The sequence below is a fragment of the Lactuca saligna genome, chromosome 4 (assembly GCF_052625555.1).
Source record: "Lactuca saligna cultivar CGN05327 chromosome 4, ASM5262555v1, whole genome shotgun sequence".
Lineage (NCBI taxonomy): Eukaryota > Viridiplantae > Streptophyta > Magnoliopsida > Asterales > Asteraceae > Lactuca > Lactuca saligna.
In genome coordinates, this window is record NC_136420.1 from 148090828 (window position 1) to 148111588 (window position 20761).

The following is a 20761-nucleotide window of genomic DNA, read 5'->3' on the forward strand; positions in this document are numbered from 1 at the left end:
CTTTGAGGATCTTGGATTATTATCTAAACAATCATGGAGTTGTGTTTTATAAATTAAATAAAAGATATTTTTGTAATATGTGTTATGAGAACTGCAAGATTTTAAATGAAAATTTTACTTGAAAATTTACGGTGTTACAGTAATATATTAATAAATCACAAATAACCTCTTCTCAAAATTCCATCCTATCAAATTACTCTGGTGAAGGAAACCTAAAAGGACCATGCTACAATCGGGTCAAGTGCATACCAATTATAGTTATGGCCTTAGACACCTAATCCAACAGTCTCCCACTTGGATAAGTCTAATAACTATAACTGTCAATGCAACTTCAAATTTCGATTAGCAATCGTAGTTTCAAAATCTGCCGTCAAACTCTGATCTAGTCAGTGACGCTTCCTTTAGATAAGGAATCATATAATCCTTTGTGCTACAAGATATTGTGTGGGCAAAGACATGGAATAACGTCATACTCAGTGTCCAACAGTTTGTTTCCCGATTTCCAATTTGTTTGACATAGAACTTAATTGAACACATCAATTGAGTGCTGACCGGGCCCGACACATAAGCCAAAACCAAATCATCGAGGGGCCCAAGGTATCGCTTTTAATCCTCCTAGGATAAAAGGAACAGATAAACTTCAACTTATATGCATGTACTAAGTACTTGTTAAATCATACACAACAATACGTTTTATAACATCATGTTACTGATGCGTTTTGTCACACCCCCAAACCGAGACGGTGGAAATGTTCGGGGGCGAGGGACGTCATGTACAATATCATGACAATTGAATAGTAGTAATCAAAGCAACAAAAACCATTGTATTGATAATATAATGTTTACATTGTATTTGAAACATAGATTGAATGACTCCAAATGTATATAGTAAAAACTAAGACTAGATGCTATTATGCTCTGTCTTCTTGAAAACTTGTGTGTGTACCTGCCTACTGGTTTCCTGAGAATACAAGTAATCTGGAAGTGTATCAACATTTAAGTTGGTGAGTTCATTAATATTTTTTTTTAGAAAATAGGTTCTTTGTTCCTTGAAAATGTTCGTATGTTTCTCCAAAAAATCCAATATTTTCTTAGTAAAATGGAATGTAGTCTTAGTCCCTTGGACCAAAATGTATAAAGGTTATCATATTCTTGAGTAGTAATATTACGTAGATTTTAAATCAGTATAAAAAACCATTTGGATGCATGATTTCCGAAATGAAAGTTGTTTTGTACTTGAAAACAGTGAAATGTAGTTTTTTGATGATACAACCCTTATGTATGCATGCTCTCAGGTAAAAGTTACTTCAGATATGCAAGTTTCTATGTCATAAAATAGTGTACTCCTAGAAAGACCTATAAAGTTCTTCTATAATCCCCCAGTGTATATAAGTTATATATAAAAATTCAAGATCAAATATAATGGGTCTCCCCTAAGCCCACAACCAAACAAGGAACAAGATCTAAGGCATACCCAGCCATTTCCAAGTCGATCGTGTCTAAATTTTATATAACCCTACCATATACACGTAGTAAATATGGATAAAATCTAACCATTCTAGACGAAATGTAGTCTTAACTACCCTAAGACCGATAAGAGTGAGTGTTTGTTCTTGGAAATAGTATACTATAGTAGATCATAATTAGAAATTCTTTCTTTGTAGATGTAATTTATGTTCAAGAAAAATCCAATATTTTCCTTATAGAATGAGTCGTAGTCTTAAAGCTCAAAGACCAAATTGTACAAGTATCTTCCATACTTATGATAATAAGTGCAGTTTTAAATAAATAAAACCCGTATGAATCTAGGAATTCGTAAAATATATGTGTCATTGTTTCCCTTGTGAGTTATTATAACCATGCAATTGACATAGTAAGCCTAGTACAACGTTCTTCGGGCGTCGAAATATTTTGACATTTGTCACCCCAGACCTGCCGGTCTAGCTATTGTAAGCAACTTAGGGTGCAGGATTGTCAGTCCCAATATAGATCTATACACAAGTATCATGCTCTCCCTACAAGATATTATGGTTATAACACAGGACTTTAACCAGTACTCTAAGAGTACAATGAAGTAGTGTCTCACAAATTTGATCCAACGAGTTTACGTGTAGTGTGAATGAAACCTTCCTTAGTATGTTCGTAATGTTAATGGACCGTAAACTATACCTAATATAGTTTATTATATGTGTACCTTCCTTAGTATGTTTGTAGTGATAATGTACTATAAACGATACCTATTATAGTTTATCATATGCGTACCTTCCTTAGTACGTTTGTAGAGATAATGTACTATAAACTATACCCATTATAGATTATCATATGTGTTTGTAATGATGAAGGGCCCTCATGTGAATGTCCATTTTTGTTTCATGGAAGTAATATAACACGAAATACAATCAACACTTTAGCTATTTATTGTTATACACTTTACTTAACATGTTACAAAGTGTTAATGAACTTATGAACTATTTAACTAGTTTTAACTTTTCTGTCACTGTTTTTAGAAAATTCATATAAAAATCACTGTAAATCAAAATATGAATCCGTAAACTCTAGGAGTTTAGAAAATGTGTCTAGTTTGTTCATAATTTTTATTATGATTTTTAGTGGTCTCTAACTAGTGGGAATATGTCAATATTCACATACTGGTCCGAAATTTTTCTAAAATGATAGGAAATTTTGTAAAAATCACGATAAATTGTAGAAAAATAGTATGAATGTGTACAAGTAGTCATTAAAAAGGTATAAACCTGAACTAAATTCATATTAAACAGTTTGAAAAATATTCAATTTAAGATGGTCAAAACAGTTCGTGAATAGACCATAACTTTTCTGTTGAAAGTTGTTGATTTAGTTTAGAATATGTTTTGGGTGTTGTAACTTGTATCCCCCCCCCCACTAAAACTTGAAGAAAACATGAAAATGTAGGGGTATGAACTCAATTTCTGTGATTTCTTGAAGAATGGAAGGTTGAAGGTGAAAAGTTTCAAGTCAAGAACACTTGAAAGATGCTTGAAGATTTGAAGATCCTAAGAACAAATATATGAATATTTGTGTAAATGATCATGATTTATATGAAGATTGTGTAGGAGTTTAGAGAATATACTTACCAATCCAAGAGAGTAAAGTTCAAGAACTTCTTGGAGAAGTCGTGACTGAGAGAGAGAGAGGGAGAGAGAGAGAGAGAGAGAGGTTTGCTTTTGGTGATAATAAATGAAATCTTGTATGGGAGGTATGAAGATTTCTTGGATGACTTTGATTAATGAAATCTGATGGAGTGTTGGGATGGATTGGAAAGGACAATTATTTGACTAGGTAGAGTGTAAATAGTGACATAAAGTTGATGTGGGGATGGCTTAGTGTCATAACTTTATGGGAAAAGTCAAAGAGTACCTTTATGTCATTTTGATCTTATCCTAAACAATTGTAAGATTTATATCTAATAAATCTAAAAGATGTGCATAAAATATGAGTTTGGAGGGTTTAAAATGATAAAAATACGAATTCGGTGAAATTCCCGGGTTAAAATCACCAAAATGGGCTTAAAATGCGAAAGTGGTCAAAAACCAAACTTGAGAAGCGAGAGGGTTCACAGTTGAGAGGGTTCGCAGCTGAGAGGGTTTGCAGCTAAGAGGGTTCACTGTTGAGAGGGTTCGCTGCAAAGAGGGTTCACAGGTGAGAGGGTTCGCACCTGAGAAGGTTAGTAGCTGAGAGGGTTCATAGCTGAGAGGGTTCGCAACTGAGAGGGTTCGCTACTAAGAGGGTTCACAACTAATAGGGTTCATAGCTGAGAGGGTTCGCAACTGAGAGGGTTCGCTGCTGAGAGGGTTCACAACCGAGAGAGTTCACTGCTAATAGGGTTCGCTGCTGAGAGGGTTTGCAACTGAGAGGGTTCATAGCTGAGAGGGTTCGCTGCTGAGAGGGTTCACATCCAAAGTGTTGTTTTTCATATTATCTTCCCGTTTCGAGTGATTTTCAACTAATTGGAGGGTCATGATGGCACATATGTTTATAAAAAAGTTGAGAGATATTTTGAGAGAGATTTGGGAGAGAGAGAGAGAGAGAGAGAGAGATTGAGAGAGACTTTGTTGGTGGCCTTTATTAGTGTTTGGCCCCGTAGTGCAAGGTTTGTAGACCCCAATTGATGAGTTTTATGCATAAGAACAATCCTATGTGCTCATACAAACACTAATGCTTAGATCTAGGTTTCTCTATTGTACATGCAATGAATCCAAGACTTACAACCCTAGATCTAACATGTATAATTCGAAATTAACATTACAAGAACAGATCTAAGTGTTTACCTCTTTCAAATTGCTTGGAGTCCTTTGAATCTTTTTGATCTTGAGCTTAGAGTCACAATTGTAACTCCTCTAATGGTTCACAAACCCCACAAGCAAGAAGGCTATTAAGAGAGAGGAGGAAGAACACTAAAAATCGGCTCGAGGGTTTCTTTTGGAGTAAAGCATCCGAAAATTGCATCCAAGGGTCTCTATTTATAATGCAGGCTGCTAGGGTTTCAGTCTAAACCCTAATGGACAGCTTAGTCACCAAGCAATCCATAGAACCTTCTAGATTCGGGCCTTTGGATGAAAATATGATGGACCCCCATTATAATTTCGTTCCCCCCTTAGTCCATTAGGTTTCCCAGCCCAAAACTCAACTATCATACATTTGACAGTTTATGCCCCTTTATTTAATTAATCTCTTTTAGTCACCAAATTAATTCCTAATTAATTTATGACCAATACTAATTAAATAAACATGATTTCTCTATTAATATATTATTCTTATAATATATTAATAAACCATAATATCCTCTCACTTTCGTAAATAACCTTGTCAAGTTGCTTTGGTGATGGCAACGCAAAAGGACCATGCATAACTGGGTCAAGTTCATACCAAATATAGTTACGGACTTAGACACTAATCCAACACCAATATGACTCGTTATGAGTGTTATACACCCACGAAGGGTACGTAATGTCGTTGCATCACTCACCCTGATTAGGGTTTAGATTTTGTGAACATTTGAAACTTCTGAGTGATTCTTTGTATTAGGATAGAGAGTTGTACACTAGTAAACATAGAGTAAGTCCCATCATACCAGTACTAGTTGAGTTGACCAGATTGACTCATTGACATAGTTTGACTTTGAAAGGAGGTCGATCAATACTGGAATGATAAATATTGTTTTAGGAGAACTCGACCAATGGAATATAAGTATCCCATCTCCTAACATAATCTAACACACAAGCCTTAAGCATATCCTCGAGTGTGTGAATGGTATTCTCAATTTTTCTGTTAGTATGAGGGTTGTAATAGGTGTTGAAATGTAGCTAGGTACCTAACTCCTCATGAAACTTCCTCCAAAACTTGTAGGTGAAGCGAACATCACAATCGGAAACCAACAAAACTAGTACCCCGTACCGAACCACAACCTCCCTAATGTTGATGTTAACCAATTTCTCAGCAGAGATTCTCTTAGCAATGGGAATGAAACAAGCACTTTTGGTCAATCTGTCAACAATGACATACATAGAATAAACCCCACATGTCGTCCTCGATAGATTGACCAAAAGTGCTCACTTTTTCGTGGGGTTTATTCTATCTAAGTCATTGTTGACAGATTGACCAAGAGTGTCGAACCACAACAATGATCCCTTCCCACTTCTACATGGGAATAGGTAATGGTGACATTTTTCCACGGGCTCTCTAATGTTCGACCTTGAATTTCTGGAAAGTCAAGCACCGCTCCACGAACCATGCTATCTCCTTTTCATGTAGGGCCATCAGTAGCTAAATCTGGGTTCTATACATCTTTGTGGCCCCCATATGCATTAAAAACTTCGATTTTTGAGCTTTCTCCAATAACATATGCTTAACCCAATGAGTAACTGGAACCCATAATCTGTCACACTTAATCAACAGCCCATGAATGTCCCTGATAAATAGTGGAATTTGACCTTGATCCTCTCGTCCTTCCGGTATTCCTTCTTCAACCCTCTACTTGAGCTTTCTTGATTAAATCCAATCATGGTGTAATAATTACCATCCTAGGACATAATTATATGTGGGGTGAACCCATTGCCTTATGACTCAAGGCATTGGCCACAACATTATCCTTCCCAGGATGGTACAAAATCTTGCTGTCATAATCTTTCACCGCATCAAACCATCTTCGTTTCCTCATGTTCAAGTTCGACTAATCTATCTGATACCTTAGGATCTTGTGAGTAGTATAAATAGTGCAGCTGACCCCATACAGATAATTCATCTACATCTTGATGGCAAAAACCAAAACCCCCAACTCCGAATAATGTGTAGAGTAGTTCATCTCATGAGGCTTCAATTGCATCAATGTATATGCAATCACATGACCCCTCTACATAAGCACTGCACCCATACCCATAACTGACACATTGCAATATACCACAGAGTCATCCATCCCCTCTAGAAGTTTCAAAATTGGGGCCTCACACAATTTTTTCCTCAAAGTCTCAAAATCTGCTTGCTGATCGGGCCCCCACCGGAAAGAAACATTCTTCTTCTTCGTCAAACTGGTCAAGGGAGCAACAATATTAGAGAAATCATGAATGAACCTCCAATAATAACCTGATAAACCAAGGAAACTACGAATCTCAAATGGTGTCCTTGGAACCTCCCAAGGCTCACTGTCTTTATCTTGGCCAAATCGACCAACATACCCTTATGGTTAATGACGTTCCCCAAGAATTGTACATCGTGCAACCAGAACTCACATTTGGAGAACATAACATAAAGCCTCTCCCACATCAGGGTCTCTAAAACATGTCATAAATGCTCATTATGTTTCTCATTGGTCTTAGAGTAGATTAGATATCATCAATAAAAACTATCACCGATCGATCCAGCATTGGCCTACATACCCGGTTCATGAGATCCATGAACGTTTCTGGTGTGTTGGTGAGCCCAAATGGCATCACCACGAACTCGTAATGACCATATCGAGCCCTAAAGGTTGTCAAATGTACATCCTCGTCTTTGAATCTCATATGATGATAACCTAATCTCAAATCAATCTTGAAGAACCAATATGCACCCTAAAGTTGGTCAAACAAATCATTAATCCTCATAAGTGGATAACGGTTCTTGACCGTCATCTTGTTCAACTCCCAACAATCAATACATATCCTGTGTGAATCGTCCTTATTTCTCATAAATAGGATCGGTACTCTCCTCGAAAAATTGCACGATCTGATGAGTCCGTTGTCTAACAGCTCATGTAGCTATGTAGACAACTCCAACATCTCTGTAGGTGCTAAGCAACAGGATGCCTTGACTATCAGCACCGCACTCGAAATCAAACCAATTCAAAACATAGCTTACCTCTCAGAAGACACTCGCGGCAAATCATCGGGAAAACATCAGGAAATTCCTGAAAAATGGTTATGTCATCCACGGTCTCATTACCCCCTACTTGCATATTCACCATATAAGCTAGGAATCCAGAATACCCCTGTTGAAGATATCTCTTAGCTCTTGCAGTTGAACGTAGCCATATCATAATGTGATGGTGCTTCCCTCACGTCGTGAACCTCCCAAAACTCATATTTTTCTTCACATTTTTCATACCTCAAGGATTTGGATGTTATAGTTTAACAGTGCGAGACATGTTGGCAGTGTGAGATGTTTTTTCAATGTGAACTATCTTATCAGGGTGAACTGACTTGGCAGCGAGTGATGTCTTGCTAGTACGAGTTGAGAAGGCAGTGCGAACTTTCTTTACAATATGAACTGAAGTCATCCCAATGTGGGATGAAACCGAGGGAGTGGGTCGTTTTAGAATGGTAATGGGTTTTGATGGAACCTTTTATGTACGTGAAGCTTGTTTAGTAGCTTTAAAATTTCCAGCTCAAGAATTCTTAGTATGGGCAACTTTTGAACATTAAGTTTATCATGAGAGGCTTAATAGTGAGATATTTGTCATGTTCATTAATAAAAAAAATTAGGGTTGCTTGAAGATGAGTTTTCATAAGGTATTTCTTTTGTTCGAACACTAATAGATGAAAAACTTTTCTTATGAACATCTTCTTCTTTTATCTTCTCCTTCAGGTCTTATATCTCTTTCTCCTTATCAATCAATTTCTTCTTTAATTCTTCCAAATCTTCTTGTTTATGATTGATGAATTTAACTTTCATATCCAGTTTATCCATTAAAAACACAGATAAGGGTACATTTGGATCATACATCATTTTAAGTAACATGATAAAGGGCTTGCATCGATTGCCCTTTATTTTTTTGAAAATTTCTTGTTTTCACTTCATTAAAAACATTTGTATATTTGTTGATCCGTTCACTAAGAAAATGTACTCTCATCTGAGAAACATTATAAGGACCATACATACTTGATTTAGTAAGAAAGTACCATAGAAAGGTGAAAACAACATACTATCTATTCATTGTTTCCGCAATATTCTTTATATATAGATGATTGTATAAGATTTCTTCTTTTTCTTCTTCTAATTTTTTAGTTTCTGAATAATGTTTGAACTTCTGAATTTTCAACAAATCTTAGAGCAGATGTTCTAACCTACTCTGATACCACTGGAATGTCCCAAACCCTAACACTCGTGTATGAATCTAATAGAAACATGGAATAATAACACATATATTTAACAAATAAAAACCAATTTTATTTATCGAGGTTTTCACTAAGAATGCTCTTACTAAGAGAGTAAGTACAATGATTCAGAAATAACAAATATTCTCAATCCTCTCCAAGAACTCTCAGATCTATCTAGATAAACTCTCTCACTCACAATACAATACAAATCATCCACTATCAACTAATGAGAGAGCCTAGTATAAATATTAGTCTAAACCTAATAGATAAAAATTCTTCATATTTTCCAGATCTCCCATTTAAATTGAATCCCTTGTTTAATTGATAGGATTGAATCTTCTAAGATAAATAAAGATATGACATTTAAGGAACATATCAGATGAGATCTTCAAAATACTTCTTCACCAAGTAATGCTGATCTGCTCCAGATTCGGATATCAACACTAGGACGACAATTCCTGATACGGGCATCATTGTTAGCGTCAGGAAGAAGTCATCTGTTGATCAGCTTCAACTTCAACTAGAGTAGCTTCAACATCAATAGATAATGTATAACCATCAGCGTACCAACTATTTAGTGTATCATATCACTAATGTGTCATCAATGTAAGAACTCCAACGTATGGACACACTGAACAGTCATCAGTGAATGGATAAACTTCATGCTGATAATGCCTTTTAGCTGGTTCACAAGCTGATAACTCCAATAGTGCCAAATATATCATCAACATGTCTTTAGTTCTAGTCATGAAGGGATGATCTTCAGCAGCACCAGAAATATGATAGCTTCTGAGATTTGTTCTAGATCTGATCAGTTAAGGCGGCTCAGATCTAGTCTTCAGTCTTAAACATTTTAACTTATGTGTTTGGTAGAGAAAAAAATATATCTTCAATATTAGTCTTTAGAATCATCAATATATCTTCATATTTACTAAATAAAAAAACCCTGATAGATTAGTTTGTCTAAGTTGTATTATTTACATTTTCTTAGAGAAGAGTGACTGTCTACAATAAGCAGATAAACTATAACTATAATGTGTATATTTTGCGTCATCAAATCTATACAAATATGTACCCAACATATAAATATAAGAGGGAGGAAGAGAGAAGGGAAAGGGGAGCCGACATGACATAATGAAATGATGGGTCTCTTGTTGTTATTTATTTCCTTTTAACATTTGTCTTCTTTTTCATGTGGATGTGTGATATATATATATATATATATATATATATATATATATATATATATATATATATATATATAGAGAGAGAGAGAGAGAGCAATAAGGACTATTTGTATGCAAAAAAAAAAATATTTTTATCATTTTACAAATAGTTAATAAAATCTGTTAACAAAGTTAATTATAAGGATCATTTCTATTTCTATGCAAAATTTGCTTCAAAGGGATCATCAATACAAAATAAAATAAAAAAATAATTGTAAAACTCTATTAGAAAAAAAATGAAAAATAAAAGAACCATTTCTAGATTTTTTTTTGTCTTTTTATAATGACTAAGAGAGAAGGAAAAAAAACATTGTCTTACCTAAGGCCTAAAATCTTATACTAACATACATTTTCTTGATATTTCAAAATGTCTTATAATTTTCAGATTGCTTTTTTACTAATATAAATCATATCGAAATTATCAAAAGAAATAAAATATTTTAAACCTTTTGAAGATGATAAAAAGTTTCCGCATTCATTAGAAAATTATGAAAACTTTTAATCATTTAATACTGTCTCACTTTAATTATTGTTCGTTTTGTAAATTTTCCATTATAAAATATAGCTGACATAAAATGTAAATTCCTTATTATGGGGCACAATCATCATTGTTAGCAACGTCTCAAGGTGTGCGAGATGGGAGACAACACAGCGTCCACGTCATAAGCGGAGACAAATTTTTTTACGTACATGTAATTAAACAATAATATTTAAATGAGTAATAAACACTGTGTTTGACAAAACTAACGGGTAGCTGGTTGTTGATATATGGTAGTAGGTAGTTGTTAGTTTGTAGCGTTTTGTTAAAAGCTACGTGAGATAGCTTTTAGATTTGGAACGATTTGTTCAGTGGCGTAGCCAGAATTTTGTGCTAGGGTTGGCCAAAAATTTTACAAAATATAAAAGAGTAGCAAAATACTTTAAATGATAACAAAATGTAACAATGTATGCATTTTAAAAGTAAATTGTTCATTTAAGTTGCACACGACGCTCTCTTACATTATTAAAATCATCTAAAATACAATATATACTAAAAATCTTAGCGATGTCTTTCTCGATGTAAAGAATCAGATTATAATCATCATCAATTTTATTACGCAGTCGATTCTTCACAGTTTTCATGGCGGAAAATGCACGCTTAGTAGTTGTAGTAGACACCGATAGGGTCAACACAAGCTGAATCAACCTGTCAATAAGATACTAATGACTCGATTTTCCTGTCTCTACCAAACCTTGACATACTTCAACAATAGATGACAACTTCCCCAAAAATGGATGGTCCTTCACATCAGCTTCAAAGTGCTTCAACTGAAATTTTAAAACATCTATTTCCTATTCTGTGAAATCAAGATAATAATATTTTTTATGCAAGTTTGCATATAGAATCAGAATTGAAGCGTTTATATCCCTCTTTCAGATCCAAAGAAGCACTAAGTTCTAAAAGCTCTACAACTCTTTCATTGAACCTTATGTCAATTTCATACAACTGAAAATCAATTATTTCATTAAATATATCAAAATGATAGTGATGCTCAATAGTAATATGACCGCCCTTCCTGTTGCTTCTCCCTTTAAAATAAGGATCTTTGAATTCTGGAATTTCAATGTCATGTTGCTTACAAAACTCAATTACGTCATCAAGAAAAGAGCCCCATTCATTATCTCTAAGGGTTTTAAGCAATTTCTTCGTGTGAGAGACCATTGTGATTACACTTATAATGTCTTGAAATTTTTTTTGTAAAGTTTGACAAAGAATATCAGTAATTCCCAAAATCTGTTTCATCATATGTAAAATGAAAACAAACTCACAATGCAATACTAGTATCACCTTTTGTTTTATAATTAAAGCCTGCTTTTTTATGTTTTCCAAAACTGTACAAGTTAGATTATACATCCGAAGAAGACTGCTAATAGAATTATAATGTGAGCTCCAACAAGTGCCTCTGGCACGCTTTAAAGTACCAATCTGATTAGCCCTATTACTACTTTCAATTTCACCAGATTCTGGCAATTCTGCAATTTTAGCAGCTTGAGCAGCTTGTAGCTCATTTGGTGTTTACAAGAAGTACCTACGACATTCACAATGAAAGATAAATTTTGGAAAAATTCATGTACAGAGTTTACTTCTCTAGCTGCTGCAACCAATGCAAGTTGTAACCGATGGGCATACAATGTATATAATAAGCACATGGATAATCCTTAAAAAATAATGCTTGTAATCCCTTCCATTCACCACACATGTTGCTAGTTCCATCATACTCCTGTCCATGAAGATTCTAAATGGCAAGCTTTTAAGAAGTAAAAGTTGCACATATAGAAGAATACAAAGTGGAAGATGATGTATCTTTGAAATGGACAAGATCAAAAAATCATTCTTGTATGTAACCTTTTTTGTCAACATATTGAAGAATAATGGCCAAATGTTCTTTCTTACTTTCATCACTTGCCTCATCCACAATTATGCAATATTTAGAATCACAAACATCTTCAACTATCTTTTTTCGCACTTTCTCAGCAAAAACATGTAAAATTTCTTTTTGAACCTCAGGTGAAGTATATTTTGCGTTCCCAGGTGCATTTTCTAAAATGATATTTGCAACCTCTTCATTATAAGAAGCTATGTGTTTGATCAACTCAATGAAGTTCCCACAATTTTTTGAATCAATTTTCTCATCATATCCCCTAAAAGCAATCCCCTGAAATGAAAGAAAACGAACAACATCTATTGATGTTTTCACCCTTAGCCTATTCTTTTCAGTTTGATCAACATATTGTTTTTGCATCACTTTATCAATATGTACTAATTGATTCATCAAAGTATCCCAAAACCGTACAACAATATTATGTTGAGAGTTTGGCCTTTCTCCTATATGTTTCAAAAATGAACAATATTTCCCTTTAACTTTGTTCCAGTTTTTAAAACCTTGATTGTAAATGCATCATGACCATTATGTGTATTTGATTCTTCAAGGAAAAGATAGCAAAAAAAAACAATATGCACTATCTTTAGTTTTAGAATAATCAAGCTAAGGAAATTCGGAATACCATTTAGACTGAAAGCGTTGTGGATGACTTTTTGACCCAGATGGGGGATATTTAGGCAACACAGGTTGATGTGGCCCCGATCTTAAGTATGTTCGTCTAATTTCATCCTTTATATTGGCAACATATTTCCATATAGGAGGACGTAGGCCAGGATCATGTTCAATAGAACAAAAGCTAGGATTTTCAACCGTCAAAGCTTTTTCATGCTTCTTTGTTGCTCGATGGTAGATTGTTACCATCTTCTGGTGGTGGTTGAGGTTTTCGAACCGGTGATGATGATGATGATGATGATGATGTGTTCTCTTCACCTCTTGGTAAAACATTACGCGTGAAAATGAATCTAATCTTATTTGTTTTGTTCCCATTGCTCAACAAAATACATTAATCACAAAAAAAATCAATTACAAACAAAATAATATATTCTTATACAAAACTACTTTATATAATATAATACAAGAGCAAATATAATACAATAATTCAAATCATAATAACAATTAACTACCTAATTTATAAAATACATACGAATATACGATAAAAATATAAAAATCTACATAAATTTCAATGTTATTAGTAAGAACTAAATCAATTAATTTTACATAAGATATAAATAAAGCAAATAATTGTAATTAAGATAATAAACAAAATACGAAACATCTATATATATATATATATATATATATATATATATATATATATATATATATATATATATATATATATAATTGTAACTAAGAGATAATAAAAAAAAATGTGTACCTGATGGATGAATGTCGAGAACATTGTTTAAATTGCCATAGAATCTTGAGTAGGTTACAACAATTGACGACGGAAAATGTAAACCTGATAAATAGTTTTTGTTGTTAGTTTAAATGGGTGGCCCTAACAGTTCAAAAGTTCATTTTGTTTAATGGAAATATATATAATATATATTTACATAAATAGTTTTTGTTGTTAGTTTAAATGGGTGGCCCTAACAGTTCAAAAGTTCATTTTGTTTAATGGAAATATATATAATATATAACATATATGTATGTAAGTTAACTTCGTGAGGGTGGGCCAAGGCCCACTGTGGCTTCAATGTACTTACGCTTCTGTTTTGTTTAAACTAAACGTTAAAAACTTATTGTGTCAAAAAATGTTTTTTTGTTGAAAACGAAAGGTTTTTACAAACGCTAAAATCCAGAAGCTCTCAAACGCTCTCAAATGATCTATGTCAAACACGTCCTAAAAGAATTCAGAAAACTATTTCTTATTTTTTTTATTTAATCAAATAACTAATAAATTAAGAAACTAACAAAAATTCAAGAAATCATAGGTTAATTAAAACGAATCCTAATAAAATTATAATCATTAACGACTTATTATAGTTTTAACAAATTTTGTTTATATATATATATATATATATATATATATATATATATATATATTAGATAAGGATCAAATGAGAATACCTAAAAGGTTGAGAACGCAAGAAGAGTTCTGGACCAATCAATAAATAAAGACATATTAGTAATTGTATATTTTAATTAAATTAAAATAAAATAAATTCAATTAGATTTTCTTAAATTTAGGATCAGTTACCAAAAAATAAAAAAAATAAAAATATTCGATTTTTTATTTTTCTTATTAATGGAAGATAAAAAACATTTTACCAAAAATTATTTTGAAACAGAAAAAAAAAAAAAAATCTTAAAAAATCAATTTTTTTCTCTAATTTCATGTAAATTATACGTCAATGAGAAATGGATAAAAAACCAAACTATCAATCATAAATGATTATATTAGAATTTGTAGTTAGTGATTAAAATCACTTTGAGACTATGTATTCATATATGGATGCACATTTTCATTTATAAATATAAAATACTATTATCTTTAATGAATACAAATATAATCGTAAATGAATAAAGCACAAATAAAAAAAATCAAACATCAACTTTGGAATAAATAAATAAACAAAACACATTTACAATCATATATGAATACAATTATAATCACAAATAAAATTTTGCAATGTCTTAATATAAATAAATTTCGGCTCCTTCCAAGTTGTTGTCCATGTGCATTCTTCATCTTTCATCATTATGATCCTTTAGGCTATTCGTATTAACTCGGTCAATCTACAAGAAATCAAAGAATTTTTTTTGTATTATTTGTCAACAAAGTGCTTAACTCATTAACCAAATACACATTTAATATGAAATGAATAAAGAATGACTGTAATCATCCACAAGAACTAAATCTATATTAAAAATCAAACAAAAAAAACAAATATGCATAAATGAATAAAGCACAATCTTAAAACCTCTTATAGATTCAAGAAGTAAACCTTCTTAATGATTAAACTCGAAGAATATTGCTTTTTTTGGTCATTAATGATTATAACTTAATCAAGAAAAAAACAGTTTTTGCGCTCGTTCTCACAAAAAAAAAAGCACAAATGTTTCATTCAGATGATATAAGAACCTTAAAGAACTTACAAAAAACTACAATTAAAAGAAAAACGGATTTAAATACAAATGAGAAAAAAGTAAAGTTCAAAAATAAGTAATCTAGGCTAAAATTCTCGTTCATTAAGAATCAAATTAGCAAAAAATAGCAATATTCAGATTGGTTTTCAGAATCAGAAATCAAACTTCATTCTTCACATTTCAGAAATCGGAACTTGAAACTTCATAATCAGAAATCCGCTAAGTATAAAGTAGGGAACCAAAGACTCTCGTATTCAAAATCAAAAATCGAATAATCAAATAGGCAATTAGGTTGATTACCTAATGGATCTTAAAGAGTACTCATTTTGCCAATAATTGACTTGTAGGTCTTGGTCTAGAAAAGAAGAAAGAAGAACATGAAGACCAGAAGTGTTTCTTTTCGTTTTTGCTCTTGCGTATCTGTGTATTCGTAGCCCTAGAATCGAGTGAAAGGCGATATAAGGAAGCGCCTCATCTGGTCTCATTGGTGCCGCTTCTGGTGTCACTAGTGATGGGTACAACGATGGTGGTCGCGACATGAGGTGATGATGCTGAACAGATCCTTGTGGTAGTATGTTTATGATGGAGGCGAATTTATTATAAAACCCTAGAGAGAGAGAGAGAAGAGAGACGGAGGGGATATAGATACGAGAAAGATGAAAGGAAAGAGGTGAGAGGGTGAGAAATTATAGATAATAGGTAAAGCTGCAATTCCTATTAAGCTCTTCTGATCATTTACAAGTTACACTTTAATACCATTAGTTTAAGAATTTTTCATAAATCGTCTTTTTAATAATAACCTTAGATCTAAGTATTTAAATGATCCATATTTGTTCTCGCGTTCTCAACTTTTAGGTGTTCTCATTTGATATATATATATATATATATATATATATATATATATATATATATATATATATATATATATGTGTGTGTGTGTGTGTGTCATTTTTTTTCCTTAAAAGGTTCTCAAAATCAAAAAGAAGATTCCTTTTAGTTTAGTGCCTTAAAAATCTTTACTTTTAAGAACACAAGTCCTTAGTTGTCTACTTACCTCTCAATAATTTTTACTTTTTAAAACACGTAAAAGAGTCTTTAATTATCCCCTTAATATTTTTCCTTTTATACAGCCATCAACAAGAACATGTTTTAATTTTTGTTAATCTCCATTGTACTCTTTGTAATCTTATCCATGGTCTACATACTTACAAATTATTTAATATTATCTGTGTTTTATATTTATTGTTCTATATTTATTGTTCACTTTTAATTTTTAAAGTTTTTATTCTTTATATTTTAACTTAAATATTTTGTTTTAGATATATATTATTTGATGCAAAATATATGAATAAATTATGTTTTAAATGTATTTTAATTGTTATAAATTTTGTTAAATAATACATAATACGAATAAAAGTATTTAACATCAAAATTGATTAATAAAGACATAAAAAATTAAAAGTTAACGATTAAGAAACGGTAGTATATTTGGTTTTCAGAAAAATAATATTAATAAATAAATAGATAATAATAATAAAATAAGGCAAAAGCATGTTGCTTTCGGGTTAATCAGATACGTATCTTTTGCACAATAAAATCTTGTCCCATCCCATTATAGTAGTAAAGGTATTTATTAATCAGATAAGGCTTCCGTTGACAAGAACAATAAAAAAGTCTTCCTCAATCTCAAAGCAACTTGATTATTAATTGTAAGTCGCTTACTATAATTTAATATATATACAAAAATAGAAAAGAAATCAAAAGATTTTATTGATAAAAAGTAACAACTAACGTCCACGATGTCTTGAGTCATATTACGATATGAACTATGAAGCATGCATGCACAAAGATGCTAATTATTAGATTTGGAATTCATGCAATCATGTAAAACACATAATTAGAAATTTAACAAAAGGCAAGAAGCTCAGGGTCACTTTGAACAACTGCTAAATCACGCTTTCCCAAACATACGAGCACTTCAATGCCATCCCTGTCTGGAGCATCCATCATAATAAAGCTATTCTTCCTTAGATCTCCAGCCATGGTTGCTTTAACAGGCTTTCCCCACCCAAAATCAATCTCATACGCAGAATACCCACACAAGCTTGAACAAAGGTAAACACTATCAATTCCTCTTTGTACTTCTTCTAAAGGAATTCCCGAAAGATAACCTAAAGCGGTTTGGATATTTGGTAGCCCTTGAAGTTTCATCTTTTGCTTCCTGAACTCACTGATGAATGACTCCGGCTTCATTTCACTTACAATATCAATGATCATGAAGAGGTTTCCGATGCTCTTTTCAGGCAACTTTTCCATTAGTCTGCCTCTTATGTTTATTTGATGACAAACACCGATGGGTTTGAAATCAGAGCCTGAATCGTTTTTGGCAGCCGCTGTCACTGCAGACTTATAAAGCAGCCATGTCAAAACTTCAACACGAGTAGGGTTCGTGATGGGTTGTCCAGATTCTTCACTCATGGCTTTGATTTTGAGTTTAAGCTCGTTTATCTTTGCGTTAGGGAACGTAAAACTCTTTGTAACGCATTCATCGGATCCAAGAGAAAGCCCTTTAAAATTTTTATTCGTGTGTTCTAAAGGAATAAACTTTGGGTCGTCGTTGTCGTTGGGAAGTAGTGCATGCTTCTGCTCTCTGGAACAAAACTGTGTCGTTTTAGCCCAGTCTTTTAGAAAATGAGTGAAACTACTTCCATCTGCTAACTTGTGGGACAACGACATTGCCACTGCGACTCCTCCACATTCAAAATGGTTGATTTGAACAGCCAGCGGGATCACTCCGTTGCTTTGAAGATCGTCGTCATGTGGTGGACGATTGGATCTTTCATTTACGAGACCATGTGGAAAGAATTGGTCGAGATCACGATGCAGTGAGTTTTTAAGGAAATCAGAGAGCGTGCTATCAATGGAAGCTTCAAGGAACTCAGCTCCATGGTCGTTGCAATCTACAAAGGTTGGTGCCACCTTTGCGTGTCTACCAGCAAAAGGGTAGTACTTGGTTAAAGTTTCAGATAGCGACTTCTTCAAGGTAAGTGTTTTGTCATGGGAACTTGGATGAAGGCCAGTGTTTGGATAGAATGTAACAAACGGGATGAACGTGTTCACCATGGCTTGATCGATTATGGAAAGATTGAACGTTTTGAGATGAGAAGGGGTTGGAGAAGAGGGTTTGATGATGTCTTTTGAGACGATTGTGTGAAGCTGCCTTCTACCAAATCTTATCAGGCTGCCAAGCATTGTCATCTTCACACAATGAGAAATTAAGGGCTTAATTTGATGATCTGAATTTGCATCTTAGTATTTCACTTCTTATATGCCCATCATTTGTTTATTTAAATCAATAAGATGATACACCCAGCCGCGCACGATACTCGTTTCCCACCATCGGGATTTAATGATCATATCTCTTATACAGATTATTAGCTGTGGTCTATCGATTTGAGTACTCTCGTATCTTCTATTTATTTAATTATTCTGTTATTATTTTGTTATATGTATTTCAATTCTTTTGTTTTCTTATTTTATTACATTACACGATTTTTAGTGTAATCACATATTATATTAAATAAATATATGCTTAAAGATAATGTATTACTTTCTTTTATATTTACTCAATTAAGAAAAGCATACATAAACATCTCTCTCTCTCTCTCTCTCCACACACACACACATAGGTATGTACGTCCGTATCTATCTACCTACATACATTCATACATTTATACATACATATATACATAGCTAAAAAAAGACTTTCATTGACATACAATGTCCTAATTGTCTGTCGTTGAAAATCCTTTCTAATAAATGAAAATAATTTTGTCACATGTCATTCTCTCATTAACTTGAACACATGTAATTTTTTGGTATTTTTAAATAAATGTTTTTTCCATTTGTTATTTTTTTCATTTTTTTAAATATTTTCTTAATTAACACATCATATTTACACATCAATTAATAATTACCTTAACTGAAAATATTCTCTTCTAATAAATGAATCCTCAAACTGCCACATGTCATCTTTATAAACCCCTCTTTTACCCTGTGTCACCTCTACAACCATTTCATAAATATTTTCCCGCTTATTTGTATAGCTAATCCCACAATCCATTTTAATCACCATATATCCCAATAAATTAGCAAATGGATTTGAATTTCATTTACATTAGGAAAGAAATCAGGATCATAATTATATCCAAGATTACAACGACGACTAGGGATTCTGATTCATATATACCTCCAACCCATCAACCTTTATTTCAGTTGCATGTAATTGAAGATTCATTTTATTTGTAGCATCTAAATCATGTTCATATATACCTTCATCCCATCAACTCAGTTTCAGTTGCAGCTATTTGAAGATACGTTTGATATATGCCAAGGAATTAAAGATTAATCAATTATAGCAATAGATTTCAAGTTAGTTCTTAAAATTCTTCTTCCCTGGCTATTCATATTGCTTTATTTGTTTGCATATGTCATCGTTTGAGTTATTGATGCAACTAACTTGTAAAATTTGTTTCGCCTGCCATGTGTTCGATAAAAAGCCAAAATGAACCATTATTTAGTATTGGGTGATAACTGTAAGTTTATATATATATATATATATATATATATATATATATATATATATATATATATATATATATATATATATATATATATATATATATATATATTTCAGAAAAATGGATGATGGCCCCGCTACATAGGATGAGATTTTTTTGGAGAAAGCCCCTATACTAAAGATAGCTTCCTTACCTATATGCTAATTGTTATTACATATTATCAAAATAAGGCATTGTATTATCAGTTTCCGCATATCCATCTCTGTCACGAGCACATATAAATAAAGTGATGCAAATGTAGACAAAGATACATGTTGTTGTAGAATGATGTCCTAGATATTAGTTGGTTTTTGCAATGATTCCATCTCCACCAATATTTATTTATTTGTTATCAATTGTAACTAATACACAATTCGTCATAAATATATGAAAATGTTGTTTTCTATTTCAGGTATTGGTGAAGGTGTTTCAGGTATTGATGAAGGTAATCTAAGAGATCGCCAATAGCATACTTAAATATGATTTATTACTATCTTAATGAGGAACATTTTTAGTTGTATGATTCATTCATCATATAAACCAAGCAAGCAAAATTGAATTTGTGAACATAGGCATTTGATGCTTTGGTTTTGATTCTTGCATTATTCATTCATAATATATATTTTCAACTTTTTCTTACCCATTTGTTGTTTTTTTGCCAACAGGTTGATCGTCGTTTCATTGGCACTTCTTTCTTTTTGCTTTATCTTGGTGGTTATAAATGTGTAAGTGATTAACATAATAATCATGTTAATGATTATAGGTTTATTTTAGTGGTTTATACATATGAA

General features: G+C 32.5%; 2 protein-coding genes across 2 annotated transcripts; both read right to left on the reverse strand.

The window, feature by feature from the left end:
• Positions 1-11198: 11198 nt before the first annotated feature.
• LOC145040249 (uncharacterized) lies at positions 11199-13245 on the reverse strand. Its single transcript, XM_078988205.1, has 4 exons — positions 12909-13245; positions 12222-12701; positions 11798-11904; positions 11199-11609 (listed from the first exon to the last, which is right to left on the reverse strand). The coding sequence occupies exons 1-4, from the start codon at positions 13243-13245 to the stop codon at positions 11199-11201; spliced, it is 1335 nt and encodes a 444-aa protein (XP_078844331.1).
• A 3854-nt stretch (positions 13246-17099) lies between these two features.
• Positions 17100-18676, reverse strand: LOC145042922 (akuammiline synthase 1-like). Its single transcript, XM_078991443.1, has one exon. It carries the CDS (start codon positions 18607-18609, stop codon positions 17257-17259), a length of 1353 nt encoding a protein of 450 aa, XP_078847569.1. The 5' UTR covers positions 18610-18676; the 3' UTR covers positions 17100-17256.
• Between the last annotated feature and the right edge of the window lie 2085 nt (positions 18677-20761).

Bases quoted from the DNA above. Each gene is read 5' to 3' on its own strand.
- LOC145042922 (XM_078991443.1), bottom strand. From the start codon at position 18,609: ATGACAATGCTTGGCAGCCTGATAAGATTTGGTAGAAGGCAGCTTCAC.
- LOC145040249 (XM_078988205.1), bottom strand. From the start codon at position 13,245: ATGGGAACAAAACAAATAAGATTAGATTCATTTTCACGCGTAATGTTT. The intron at 12,702-12,908 runs GTCATCCACAAC...TGAAACATATAG, and splicing joins TCCCCCATCTGGGTCAAAAA to GAGAAAGGCCAAACTCTCAA. The intron at 11,610-11,797 runs GTACTTTAAAGC...ATGATGAAACAG, and splicing joins TAATAGGGCTAATCAGATTG to ATTTTGGGAATTACTGATAT.